This window comes from Anopheles bellator, chromosome 2 (assembly GCF_943735745.2).
Source record: "Anopheles bellator chromosome 2, idAnoBellAS_SP24_06.2, whole genome shotgun sequence".
Classification (NCBI taxonomy): Eukaryota; Metazoa; Arthropoda; class Insecta; order Diptera; family Culicidae; genus Anopheles; species Anopheles bellator.
The window spans coordinates 708,412-722,991 of record NC_071286.1 but is presented as its reverse complement, the minus strand read 5'-3'; the positions used below and the strand labels follow the sequence as shown (position 1 = coordinate 722,991).

Sequence of the window (14,580 nt, the reverse complement as noted above, 5' to 3'; positions counted from 1 at the left end):
GCGAGATTGGCTGTCGGCGCACCGAATTGTGTCACACGTTGTGAATAGAATATGCCTTAAACAATCGCACGAGTGTCGTTTTTACTAAACGATTGAGTTGACGGATTGCAGGTTAATTAAAAGTAAGCTCGAGTGCATCGTTTTGATCGGTGAAGTGTAGTGGATTTTGAATCTCGGATACGCGTGGATAATCGCCTCCGGGCAATGTGTACCGCGGGGCCTCTTTCCGACTTTCTGAACTTGATTATTGCCACGGTCATTTCATTTACCGTGTTTGATGAGCTCGGCACTCGGCACTCGTGACACGACTCCTACGTAAATAAAGTCGCGGTTTTTATGCCGCGGCGCACGCAAAACCTGTCCTACGTCCATTGCGTGTAAGATTTGTGTTGTGCAACCCATTTCTTCACCCGTCGGTTGATTACATTTTTTGTGAAGTGTGCTCTTACTTATTCACTTCTTTACTGCCGAACGGCTTTCTCGTCTTAGAAACCGCAACGACGAGCGAAAGCGCCAGTGGAAACAGGTTTGGCTTTAGTGAGATAAATTGCGCTCGCGGCCACAGTTTGTAACCCGCGAGCTGTTGCATTTTTGGCTCCAAAAATACGTTGGCGGAAGTGATGAATTTGCGTCTTCCAATCCCATCCGAATTAGGAATCACCCTTTCCTGACGCTCGTTCGAATCGGTTCCAGTTGAAAGCTTTTTTTGTGGCTGGTTTTGCGACGTTAGTTGTGTTGTTGATTGTTGTTGGTTTTAACGATCACAACCGCGAGGAGCTTTTGCGTGACTTTTTTTATGAGGCACCACGAGCAGCCCCATTGTTAGAAGCCCGCTTCAAAACCGATAGAGGCTGCCTATTCATCGTCCAAGGACTGATGTGGCAGAGGGATCGCTGAAGGCACCAGCATCAATGGGTTTTTTTTTCGATAATCGTGTGCCATTTAACAGGATTCGCTATGTGGGTATAACGGACGCTCACAATAACCTGTCTTGCCGTGGAAGCGAAGGAGAGAGATGTGGCCGGAGAGTGAAGGATGAATTAACATAAACGAGTTATTTCTTTTATAATTTAAAACATACTTGGCCACCGGCACATATGCGTAGCGGGACATCAATCTATCAACGATCGTGGCTGAGCGAATAATCGACACGCATTTTGCGCATCGTGGGAGGGGATTTGGGTCCCATTGTTGTTGCCTTGATTACCACGAGAAGATGATTCGCCCCGGCCTTATCTATGGGTTTATCGAGGCGTGAGCCATTCTCGTCCCACTCGATCACTTTCGCGGTTCGTTCGCGCTTTTCACGATCGTAGATACGGAAGTCACATTGTGGCTGACGATGAAAACTGGCCCCAGCAAGCCTTCCGTCATTCGATCGTGACATTTTACAATTCAGATATATTAACCGATAGAACTAATGATCCAGCGAATGAATCGTTAGAAGCCGTAGCTGAGTGGCGATCGCGCTGAGAGCTCATTAGAATTACGGTTGCAGGTTCTAAACGATCGCTTAATACACTCCGTTTGAGCGATGATCATGGCGACGAGTAGAAAAGTTACCGGTGTTGTCGTCAACCGGGCACTCGGAATGTACGATCATGTTTTGAGCCGGTTACGGTTGGGGTAAACAAAACCTTGAGAGGAGAATTCACGCTCCAGGCAAAGGTAGCCGATGGGGTTCCCTTCAGCACGTGAGTAATGCGGTTCGGCTCATAGTGAAAAGTCCATATTTTTTGCATTCCCCTTCGCAGTGATCGACTGTGGCCGCAAAGTGCAACTATTTTGCAGCGATGATTTATTTTACCACCCAAATGACCTCTACTTTCGCGACGTCAATAGTAACGCTCCGTGTCACCAGCGTGCATAAGTTGGAATACCCGCGCTGTGCCACAACACAGCATTATTCTATCGTTTGGCCAGCAAACCTTCACGCAAAATTAGTTACACAATCCGATCTCTACCATGGTCCCAATCGGAGCCAGCCCATGCGCGCTCTGTCATTATCTATTTTCATTCAACGGCCTAAAGGGTCAGGGTCAGTCAGTTGTGGTCATTTTCGAAAGTGCGCGACCTTACGCGACATGGCACGAATCAAGTACCATCAAAAGCTGCATCCCTTCTTTGGGGCCGGACGAAAATAGGAGCGACGAACCTTCAACACATGGCCATTCCAAACACCTTCGCTGTGCTTAAATCAATTCCTGTCACGTAAACACTTTGCCACGAAGCCAATTGTTTAGTGTACGAAGACCGCGGTTCGTTTGAAGATCGCATGGCGGCGAGTAACTCAGGGATGTTCCCGGCTCCAGATGTCACCACAAAATACAGTCAGTAATCGGAACGGAACTGCTGAACGTAGTAAAATACTATTACGTCCTGGTCAATCATGGCCGGTGGGCCACGGACGTTGGCCTCCACACTATCAGGCAACCCTTAGGGATGACCTTTTGATGCGTGCGCCTCTTCTCTTTCCAACTATTATGGCGCACCAAACGAGAGGCTTTGAGGGCGACAGACCCGAGGACAGGATGCATACGACGCTGTAATAACCCTGGAGCTTATCTGGTCGGCGGGTTCTTAGAAGATCACATCGAACTACGGTAGCCAGTATCAACTGCTGGTAGCTGAAGAAGTGTACCCTGACAAACTGATCAGTTGCTGATCGATCGGAAATACTCAACTGGCCACGGTTTTTCTCACCAGCTACCTGGCAATAGCACACCATGGGGTAAGTTCATTATCTTCTCCGATCGAGTATTATCGAAAAGTTACGACGCTGGCCACTTTAACTTCAGCAAAACGGCGTACACCATAAACAACGGAACGGGAAATGGAACGAACGAAGCGGAGAGTAAGCCATCACGCGCGGCAACGGAAGCCCCCAAAGTGAGCACCTTTCGTCGGATCCTGCCCCAAATATTGGCCAGTACGGCGAAAAACTTTCTTCTCCTCGATCTGGGCATGGCGGTGGCGTTTCCCACCATCGTCATACCGGCGCTGCGGGGCATCAAAAACCGAGCCCCGGACGAGTTCCTGCACTTTTCGCCCCAGCAAGCGTCGTGGTTTGGTAAGCTCCCATTCGCGCCCAGAATTGGGTCCGGTTCCGCCTCTCAATCGGCGCATGGTTTTTGCTCGGCTCTAGGAAGCATTGCCTACATATGCCAACCGGTCGGAAGCGTGCTGTCCGGGATCATCCTCGAGCCGCTCGGACGGAAGCGGTCCATGATTCTCGTCAACATTCCGCACATTGTCGGCTGGTTTATGCTGCACTATGCCGGTTCCCTGGAAGAGATGTACACCGCGGCCATTCTGCTCGGACTGGGCGTTGGCTTTATGGAAGCGCCGATCGTGACGTATGTTGGAGAAATTTGGTAAGTAAAGCATTTCGACCCGAGTTTGGCGAGTACTACGGATTTCTACGGCCTTGCAGTCAGCCATCGATACGCGGCATTCTAACATCGTGTGCCGGTGTGGCGGTGATGCTGGGATTCTTCACCGTGTACCTGCTGGGAACGGTGACCACGTGGCGCACGACGGCAGCCATTTGTGCTTCGATTCCGATCGCAACGATGGTAGCGATCTGTTTCGTCCCGGAGACGCCCATGTGGCTTCTGTCCAAGGACCGCGCAGATGATGCGCAGAAATCGCTCCAATGGCTCCGCGGTTGGGTCTCACCGAAAGCGGTCGAACAGGAGTTCCAGGAGATGAAGCGGTACAGTTTGAACGCCGCGAAATGTGCCGCCTGCCAGAAGGCTGATGTGGCCACCACCTGCCAGCATCCGCGGCTGACCGAGTGGATGAAGCTAAAGGAGCTGATGCGCAAGCGCAATCTGCGACCGTTCGTCCTTGTGATGCTGTTCTTCGTGTTTGGCCAACTGAGCGGATTAACCGGTATGCGACCGTATTTGGTACAGATTTTCCAAGCATACGGTGTACCGTTGGATGCAAACTGGGCCACAGTTTCGACGGGGCTGCTGGGACTGATGGCCAACATCGTGTGCATGGTGAGCATCAAGTTCGTAGGAAAACGGAGACTTGCCATTACTTCGATGACCGTGACGGCGCTGTCGTGTCTCTGCCTGGCAATCTATGCCTTCAACGCACTTCCGGCCGGCTGGACATCGTTTGACGTGCACACCGACACGAGCCACGTGTCCAGTAAGGGCTACATTCCGATGGTGTTGTTTTTCATGCTGGCGTTCTTTACGAGCGTCGGTGTTCTGCCCGTTCCCTGGATTCTGCTCAGCGAGGTGTTCCCGTTCAGGTACGTTTCTCTAAAGGAATTCGCGAAAAGCACGTTCAATGAATCATTTCGCAGGAATCGAAGCCTTGCCTGCGGGATCACCGCGGCCCTCCATTACGTGATGTCGTTCGTGACGACCAAGACATACTTCAATCTGGAGAGTGCCCTATCGCTTCCGGGAGTGATACTGTTCTACGGAGTGATGGGACTGATCGGTCTTTGCTTCGTGTACTTCTTCCTGCCGGAGACGGAGAAACGCACCCTGGAAGATATCGAGCTGTACTTCTCCGACAACAAGCGCAAGCTGACGGACATCTACATTCCCCGGCGGCAGAAGGTGGACGTGGAACAACGGGTGGCGGTTGTGTCGACCTTAGCGGCGAAGGAAAAGGAGAAGCAAGGCATCGACAATACCGCCTTCACCGAGAGCGATAAGTAATCGCAATTGATGGTACTCACTATACTCGTGATTGTTGGGAATCGTCTTCGACAGCAGAAGGATTTCAATCTCAATGTTTATATTTACGTATACACGCCATACACAGGAATAAAAGAGAACAAATACAGACTATTGTTTATCAGTCGCTCGGAGAGATATTCTGGGCGGCACAGATTAGCGTGTCGTGGATGTCCTTTGCGTAGCCGATCTGAAGCTTCACCACCTCCAGATACTGGTTGTACGTTAGGGCGCTGGTATCAGGTGGCGGTTGCTGGCTGGTGGCCACCGGAATCGGAAGATACTGCTGCGACGAGGAACACTGTTGCATGCAGAGTTTCGCGGTTTTCTACAAACGATAGGGCATTGTTTGAAATGCTGAGTCAAGACCGCGGGCGTCACTGACTTACCAGATTGAGCTCGATTTGATCGCAAATGGAGTAGAACTCTTCTAAATGCTTATCAAACCGCGGGGTTGCGTTGTTATGGTCCACCGTTTTTCTGGGGAGTACCGAGGGAAAGTGTAAAGTTAGGAAGGAAGGAATGATGCTAATAAGTTCGGCCACTTACGATCCTGCGTCGGTTAGGTTGTTCTGTTGAATCAGCTGGGCGGCCGTTTTGATGGTGGTCGATAGAGCGTCGCGCAGCGGACCAACCAACCCCTTCACTTTCGATATGTTGTCGACTTTCTCCGTCTGTTGGGCTTGCTGCTGTGCCGTTTGGCTGTGTTGCTGCTGCTGTTGCTGTTGCACTTGCTGCTGCTGCTGGACGTGTTGTTGCTGCTGAACTTGCTGTTGCTGCTGTTGCATCTGCGGAGACTGTAAAGCGATTGTACTGTAGGATGTTAACGCCGACAAGCCGTTCTTGTTTTACCATGCCTTGCGGAACGCCAACACCTCCGGGACCGGCCATTCCCACGCCACCGACAATACCAGGACCACCAGGAACGCCAACGCCCTGCTGTTGCATCATCATATTCATTTGGTTCATCATTTTGTATCGGTTTTCGATAACTTTCCTAGGTAAAATTTAAATCCAATGGACGAAGAAGCACGATTTACGAATAACAAACACAGGATCGAAGCATTTGTAAACAAACAAATGTCAAACCAATTTCATCAACTGGCTGCGTTCGCAAAGTCACGGTGAGAAGGCTGCGTTCTCTTTCAACAGTTTTAAATGTACATTGCATTTGATTCGTTACAGTTACAGGCGGATCTCGTTTGTAGACGACAGTCTTTTTTCCTTAAATTTGCAGACGCACAGGAGAGTGGCCATATCATTCGTATGCTATTATATGTTATTGGTAATAATGTTTTTAAAAGGTTGAGAAAATTGAGAAAAAAGACGAATGTAATGACTGCTAAACAATTTATTCAGAAGCCATTAAAGGTTTTGGAAGTAACCAAGTGTAATATACCAGAGCAACGAATAGCACATGGTCGTAACCATTTTACTGTTTACGATTTTCGTTGTGGTACTGAAGGACGGTGCTTTGAAATTTACATATTTCGATTCTATGCTAATGTCGCTTCTATGCGGTGGCCACTGTCATGAATAGAATTACGCTTATTATTCTAATTGCGCGAAAGCTTTCAGGTTAAACTCTCCTTTTGTTCATCAAGTCAAAAGAGATAGAGCAATAGATAGAACAGAAAAGGAGGGAGCGGAAAAGAACACGAGAAAAAGGAGAAACATAACAGTGTATTGAGAAAACAGCGGCCAGCAGAAGCATTTGTGGTTGTATTATTCTAACAAAGGTAAATTTTGCTATTTACTGACATAGCGTTGAAAAAATTTGGCGGAGAATCCGCGGCCAGTCCACTTACCGAACCCGATAAGTGAAGAAGCAACAGATGAATTGTTTGAATATTAACAAACCGCACTCAGTCGACACAACTTGATGGCCATTGTTAGAAAATACACACGCATCAAGACGTGCCCATCTTGTGCGGAAGACGCCTTTTGCCTGGGAGCTCATCTCTCCTACGGGAAACCGATACTCAGTTCCGGTGACATGTTTCCAATGCCAACGGGAGCGCATCGGTAAAATTGGGTCAATGTAACGTGTGTGCTTTGCAAACAGGACCTCATCTGGGCACAGCTTTCCGTGCTGCGTGGCGCCCTTGTGGTCCGTGCCCGATTATTGTTGTTGGTTCTTCCCGGCCACCTGAGTCCCGCCGACCGAATCGCTGGCCTGCTCTCTGTAGGTGCCCCATATCCTTTTTCGCTCTCACAGGACTACGCCGTACGCAGCCAGCCTGGTCGCCATTGTATCATATAGTAGGCCTACTATTCTCACCTGCTGTGTGCCTTCCCAGCGTGAAAGCGCTCGCGACCTTGATCCCGGCACCCGGCACGGCGTCCTACATCAACCCCGTTTCCCTCGCCCTAGGCTCACCACCACCTTCCGACCACGAGGCCACGGACATGACAGCAGTGCCGATCTCGTCCTCGGCAACGGTTTACGCTCTGGCTTGCTTCGGCGATAGCGTGGGGCTTCGGCATCCCCGGTTAGGGGGAAATATTGTTACGAAAAAAGGAAATGTAGATTTAGATCGGCCTGTTTTGAGGCGCGAGCGTTGTTGCTCTCTTTTATTGTGCACACATCCCGCAGCTGCTGATCTGCCTTGCCTGCGAATCTAATTTCTCTTCTCGCCTCTAACACATTGCTCTCCGACGGCACGGTACGGCTTAACCGTATTTTAAAGGCAGCTCAGATGGACGACCTTATACAACTACCACTTCCGGTCGTTTGGAGCGATTTGGAAAAAAAGAACGTTACAAATCAATCGTGGTTCGTACGGTCGTTATGATGGCTATAAAGCGCGTTTTTATTCTGTGGAAACGAATGGAAACCGGCGGGAAAATGGTATATAAATTAATTTAATTCTTAATTCAAGCAAGAAGCGTCCCGACTAAATTCACATTCCGACAACGATGGAAAAATTTCATTAGTGTGGTATGAAAATGGGTAAGAAGGACGAAATGACTCGGACATTGCGTGTGAAGGGAAGACAAAGCTTTATGGACTTTGGCACGATATACACACCCAAAACTATGAAGGTTTGTAACCTGAATACTCGCAGACAGAATATTAACCAACACACTACTGATGGATGATTTAAAGAGTTGAATCAGCAATTCCACGAACATAGAGTTCGGCATGATTCTGGTTCGACCTGGGCTGAGCAATCTAAAACAAGGTTTCAGTCATTGACCGGAATACTTGGAACACTTTGGTTTCAATCGTCTAATGTTTGTCGGCAGTTTCACAGATTCCGTGAAGCGGTAGGAAAACCATACGAAAACCCTTCGCATCGCCAGTCTCACATTGACGTCATCCGGCGGAATCCTTCGGGAGACGGATATCCTCTTGTTCGGGTATCGATTTCACTTTTTCGTCTCTAAGCCTTGCGTTTCGCCCAAAATTTTCGTCAACGGCGAAGTAGTGGTGATTGTTCGGGAAATCGGGCTTCTCACCTTACATCAATCATGCCAATTGACATGATTTCGCATGATTTATGTAGATTTGCCATGTACGTGGCACGTGGCAGCGAAGCTCCCAGCATCGGAGCGGATCATTCGTTGTCTGGGATGTGGTTATGGAGTCATTAAATAAAATTGGCGCAAGATTGACCATCGAAATTTGCTGCGTAGGCAAATCGAATATCGGATTCATATTTAACCATGCTTCAGTCGGTCGGTGTGTTACCGTCGATTACCAAAGTTCGAATGAAATTCGGTAGCAGCAAAGTAGTTTGTAATAAATTTTTCAAATGATTACTTCGCTTGAAAGCCGCTTGAAAGAACCGTGAACGTAAAATGCGGAAAACTGTTGCTTACTCCCCGAAGGCGGACCAGGCCGGACGGGTTCGCGTCCCAGCCCGCAACGACGGAAATGATTTCTCCGCACTTTCAAAGGACATTGGCTCTTGACTCTCGCCTGGCGCTCTCTCTCTCTCTTGTGTCGCTGCAGGGCCCGCTCTCTTTCTATGTTGGCCGTTTCGGGCCGAAGCCTTAAAACATTCCGAGCTCGAGGAAATTCTATTTTCGTCCTCGTAGTGTCGCAACATCGCAGAGCCGCCGCGTGGTGGTGCCATAGAATAGAACCTGCTTTTCTGGCGCGGCGACAACCGAAGCCGAGCGAATAACCTGTGAAGTGGGTTTCCGCCTCTGCGCTCGGGAACACGACCGGATCTGCGTGTGGCTTGTGGGCTCAACAATAGCAGCAACAGGCGAAGCAACAGTTAGTAAGGCCCGAACCGCTCGGCCAAGGCTTCGCCATCCCGTCGGCCTACCGCTCGATGAAATGTGTTGAGATTGAGCAAATGAGCAGCTGCTTCTGCTGCTCGCAGATAACTCGTAAATGACCAGGACCAAACCCAAGGACGTTCCCAAGGCGTTTGGGCACACTGGATGCAAATAGTGCGCCGCTCTGGATAGGGTTGCGCTAACCGTTCCGTCTACCTTCGAGATATGGCCCAAATTCAACAATGATTTTAAAGACTTGCTCATGCTAACCGAAACCCCAATAGAACTAGGAAAAGGGTCCGTAACGAAAACTTATCACGAATTGGGTTCACACCCAGAGTCCAGAAAGTTTTTCAAATTCAAACTCCGCGCCGGACTCAAGCCGGGCCTAATATGTTAATTTGGAGTCATTGCGGTGCATGTCCCCATAGTTCGGGATGCGACCTGTGCTACACGGCAGGGCGAACAGAATCAGCATAACGGTCGATTCTTCGGTTAGAGTGTAGCATAAAACATAAATATGTAATGTAGGCCCGTGGCAAAAGGAGGACCACGATCGGGGAGGGCGTATGAGCGAACATCGAGAGCACGATTGTGAGAGAGAGCCGAACGAGATCGAACGGGCGCCCCGAAGCCCGAAACCCGAATCCCGAGAACGGAGTGCGAGTCCTTTTTGGTGGAAAGTGAAAATTTTCCTCTTCCAGTCGTAAGTCATCCTTCGAGCGCACCACCACTGCGTGGTGTGTAGCACCCGTTCATCCTCTGGCAGGTGGCCGCATGGCTGTTGTAGCAAGGATTATTTGAATTTGTCCCTGTTCCGGTTGTTGGTTGGTCGAGTGTCCCAGTAACATTTAAAGTGCGTGCGACGCGTGGTGAGCCTTTTTCCCGGGAACGCAAGTTCGTTAAATCCTTTCCCGTTTCAATCCCCCCTCGCAGTTCTGGCGTGCGTCAGTTAAGTGCTTGAGTGTTGGTGCGAGTTCCATTGTGTACGGGGCCACGATGTTCCAACCATTGTCGATTAAGATGCTACACATGGCCGTGAAGTGTGTCTGAGGGTCGAAGAGCAGGTGTCACGTTCGAAGCGCTCCGAAGGGTAAAGTAGCTCTGCAAGTATCCACTACCTCTACGTCACTTGTTATGAAGCTGCAGCGGCCTCGGGCACAGGTTCCGATTCTTTAATTTCCCACGGGAAACGATAATTGTACCGGGCGTGCTGTCACATGACGCCGCAAACCACCTGTCGATCGTAATTAGAAGCTTCTGATTTCATACTTATTTCGCCCGTCAGCTCCACCAAGAAGTCTCGAGGCTCGGGATGGTAGAAACGGGCGTCGCCCACGCTCATCCCGGAGCCTCGGAGCTCGGGCGGGCTATCAAACGAACGGAGAATAATCGTCGTCCCAACTGTTGCTCGTTGTTTTTGAAGTAGTAATTATCACTCCATCCACTGCCAGGGCTGGTTCTGTGCCGGGCGAGTGAAACTTGGAGTGCTTGAGGCGTGCGGCCAAATCTCAATTTCAATCCCCCGGCCAAACGCCACGGCCGCTGGGCGTATCGTGTTACGGCGCGTGTGGGAAATCAAACAGCGCGGACAGGCAGGCAGAAAGTGAGCCCCATTTAGAGAGCGTTTAGGTGGCGTTGAGTTTGGGGAAATAATTTGTCGTTCGAGAGTCGTTCAAAAGTCCCAGCTGAGGAAAGCATAAAAGACGACATTCCGGGCTTGATTGAAGGAAGGGGCAAGCCAACCAGGCGCAGCGCAGCTCGGTTATGAAGTAGGCGTTCAACGGTGAGTGGCCTACTTTTCCATACATTACAAGGCTCGCTACCAAGGGCAACCGTGCAAGAGCATCTCGAATTGTCCTTGGGTGACAAGTGGAACAGAGTAATCTTGCAGAAACACAGTGAGCTCATCAGCCATCGGTTGTGAAGGTATTTTTACAGTAAATGGCTTTATTAGTCAAAGTTTCAATCAGTCTCTTCAAAGGATTACCTACCCTTTGAGACGAACTACGGAACATCGTTAATAATGTGACGATCGAGAACCGAGCCATCAAGAAGGAGGCATAAGGAATTTAGACGATTCTGGTAAGAGTGAAAGTCTTAGCCCGAGAGAAGATTAGAAAATATGTTTGAAGAGTCGAGTGAAAGAGAAACAGAGAGAGTGAGAGAACGTCTAGGGACATGGTGCGTGATGTCAATGATTTGATTTACCAGCCATTAGTTTGGGGTATGGGTTTTATTTATAGCGTTCCGTGAACGTCAGAATTGGTCGGATGTGGCCAACCAACCATGGGAAGTTGTGGCGACCAATACCAATATTGAGTTTTCGCAGAGATTCAGCCTCAGATTTGTTTCTTCGGAACTGCGCCAAAATACGCCGTAAGCGCCAGGGCCCATCTGAAACCTGAGTCCACATCAAAGTCCTCCGGTAAGTCAATCGTTTGCCAGACAATGGACGGATTCTTAGCAGCAAGTGATTCCTTAAAAATTGGAAACCCACGAAAAAGTTCGGCCCCAGAAACGGCACCTGATGGGAATAAGATGAACTGGGTGATGAAACAAAACGAAGAGTGTCCTTCCGGTGGCCGAGGCATCAGAGCGAGGTGGGGCGCCAGATTCGATTAATTTTTCGTTCCATTGTGGCGGCGAAAAGTTTATTTTCAGTACACCCCAAAATGCGAGTTTAATTGAAATGTATCTTGCATTAAGCGGCCAGAGCGGCCTAGCCAACCGCTCGTCGCTATCCTTTGGCCATCCGTTTTCCGTGTGGGTTTAGGCCTGGTTTTTGGGGCAAACGGGGCGCTCCGGTTGAGCTACCGCCTTCCTGAAAATCGACATTTAACACAGTGCGATGCGGGGCGATGACGTCCACGACACTGTTTCGGGCGCCGTGGCAAGGGTTTAATGCTACTAAATAACGGTGGCCTCTTCCGCTCTCTTTCGGAAGTTTTCGGAAAATAGATACGATCTCGTTCGGGGCAAGCGGGGTAGGCAGGGAAGGAATTTACACTTTTTCCTCCGAATTGCTCCGCTGCGGCAGGTGATTGCTCGTTACCCCTGACGGGCTGGCCAGAGGTTAAAAATAACCACAACATTGTTAAGCTTTTGCCTGCAACTCAAGAAACGACGACGATGGCATTAAAAGGGGGGTCCAACGGGGTGTGTGTGCTGGCACAGGAAAAGGTTCAAACACGGCCAGAGACTTATCCCAAAAAGCTTACGACCTTTGGGGCGTCGTTTGGCGGTGGTTTGCCCTTTTTTTGTTAAAGCCAACACGAGCCAAAATAGTAAGAAGTTAGGCATTAAAATTTACTGTAAAATTCCACGTTAACAACTCTTCTCGAAAAGGCAAACCAAGGGCACCCTTGGTCCCGTTATGTTCTTTAATGGGCCAGAAATGGGCCAGAAAATGCGAACCATTTTATTTCGATAGTTTCGCACCCACCGCAAGAACAACAAATCCCTCCATTGCACGCTTTAAACGGCAATCGCCGGACTTGGCTTAAGCGGTGTGTTCGATACGACTGCATCTACCAGCACTCTGAACACGGCCATAAACCGCTTTAATGGATCCGTAAAAACAACGTCGTCCCCTCCTGAACGGCGACGTCGCCGAGGCAGCGCGCTGGACCGAGACACGAGCGCCCAACAATGCCGTCGAATGCCTGATTTAGGTGCGGCGGGAAAGCGATTCAGTCACCGGCCGTGGTTTCTGTGTGCGGGGGCTCGTTCTCCGGGGGTTGCCGTGTCATGCAATCGTCCTTCAGCGAGCATCGAGTTGAACCGACTCGTGGGAACCGAAGTGGCCCATCCTGCGAATGACCGTCATGGGGCCATGTCGCCTCGCTAGAGGGCTGGAGCAGGAATATTATTTTTATGCATACCAATAAAACGGAATATTTTATTAACAAGCCAGTGGAAAATCGTAAAGCCAGTGGAAAAAAGATAAGCTATTTTTGGTTATCGATTTTGTGCAAAACGATGCGACCGTTTGTTAGATAATTCGAGTTCCATTAAGTGAACTTAAAATCCGTGACAGGATCCGCACCTGTAATAATAATGTAATGTACCTCAGAAACCAAGCAAACGGACGAATGCATCCCGGATATTGCAACGATGAAGGATAAGAGTTCAACAACCAGCCCGTCAACCGTCGGGCATAATACTGTCTCACGATGGCGCTGATGGTTTCCGTGGCGAGGCGAGTTACCGGAATGCACCCTGGAGCAGAATGTAATGAAAGCACGATAATGCTCTTAGTGCATTGGCACCGTAAGCGATTCGAGTACATTGTCCTCCGGTACGGTAGAGCAGGCAAAGCTGATGCCGTTCCGCACGTTTTCTGTGGAATCAAGGAAAATGACAGTCCTTGTCCATGCTTTGCTATTGTTTGTTGACTGTTTCCTCGAGCAGCCCGGCCCGAGCCCGAGCCTCGAGAGATAGTTGGCAGTTCATTGAATCACGCTGGAGCCGCCGTCAACCATCCAAGTTGGGTTGGGTGGTAAATGTTTGTGCCACCGGCAACCGAGATGATCATCCGGTGTTTCGGAGCATAAGTTTAGCTGTTGAACCGGACATATCACTCCACTCCGCCGGCGACAGGTCGTTCTTTAAAAAATCGATACAATCCGTAGGGAATAGATCAACCCGCTCGCTGCTGGCCTATGCAGCTCCCAGCGGGATGCGGCACTATTCAAAATGTCATTTTTATCAACCACCATGCGTCTCCATCGTGCGCTGCTCCGGGGGAATACTTTTTCACACCACTATCGATTGCAAGCATTGCCCAACGCAGTCCATAGCTCGCCTTCCCGTGTATGCTAATCGGTATGGGTGACTCTACTTTCGATTACTACCATTACAGATTGACTTTAAGTATGTGTGCGCCGTAGAGGACATGCTTCCCAAAGCTACGCGCATCGACCGGGGCCAATAATTTAATGACACTGTCTATTGAGTGGCCCGCTGGTGATGAATGCAGTACGGAATTGGCCCCGTACAGTGTGTATAATTTTATTTCGTGTAGGATCAATTTTTGCAAACATTCAGGTCAAGGTTGCCCTTACACTCTGTACAAGTTCGCTATGCAAAAGTGGACAGGGAAAGATACTTTTGTCCCACACGGCCTTCGGCTTCCCACGTGTAGATGATGCACAGGACAGGGACGGTCGACGGAAGAGTAACGTTGGTACATGACCACGAAGAGAGGACACGGCACATAAACAGAAGAATTATCCTGCAGCACAAAAGAGCATAACATGGCCATTCATTTTCCCGTATTCCTGTATTTGAATTAGCAGGAAATTCCCCGAAGGCGTCTTCTTAAGCCGTCCAACAAAGGCTGTATAAATCTAGTTTTCCTGCAATTGGAAATGTTTATTTGGTTGCTGAACGGAATGCAATGCCTTCTTCGATAGAATGTTGAAACTATGCTGGTCACGTCAGATTAATGTCAAAAATGTCAGATTATTGTTGCTTTAAGTGTGATCCTTTTTAATTTATTCTTTGTTTAAAAATATATTGTTGAATGGGCTCTCTGAAAAGAGGGTTTTATTTTTGCGCGATTCGGCTTAAACTTCAAAAGATTAAAGCCCAAGCCCGGCATAAAGCCTTCCGCCCTTACTCGGGACCGTTCTCGCAACGT

At 49.2% G+C, this 14,580-nt stretch overlaps 2 protein-coding genes across 2 annotated transcripts; one reads left to right on the top strand and one right to left on the bottom strand.

Annotated features, from left to right (window-relative positions):
- LOC131212327 (facilitated trehalose transporter Tret1-like) lies at positions 1–4,806 on the top strand. The gene is made up of 6 exons (XM_058206148.1): positions 1–122; positions 2,503–2,731; positions 2,799–3,070; positions 3,146–3,374; positions 3,434–4,267; positions 4,322–4,806. Exons 2-6 carry the CDS (start codon positions 2,727–2,729, stop codon positions 4,683–4,685), a joined length of 1,704 nt encoding a protein of 567 aa, XP_058062131.1. The 5' UTR covers positions 1–122; positions 2,503–2,726; the 3' UTR covers positions 4,686–4,806.
- LOC131212328 (mediator of RNA polymerase II transcription subunit 29) lies at positions 4,754–5,707 on the bottom strand. Its single transcript, XM_058206149.1, is given in 3 exon segments — positions 4,754–5,031; positions 5,093–5,500; positions 5,556–5,707. Coding segments are annotated over 3 exon segments (735 nt in total). The 5' UTR covers positions 5,676–5,707; the 3' UTR covers positions 4,754–4,824.
- Between the last annotated feature and the right edge of the window lie 8,873 nt (positions 5,708–14,580).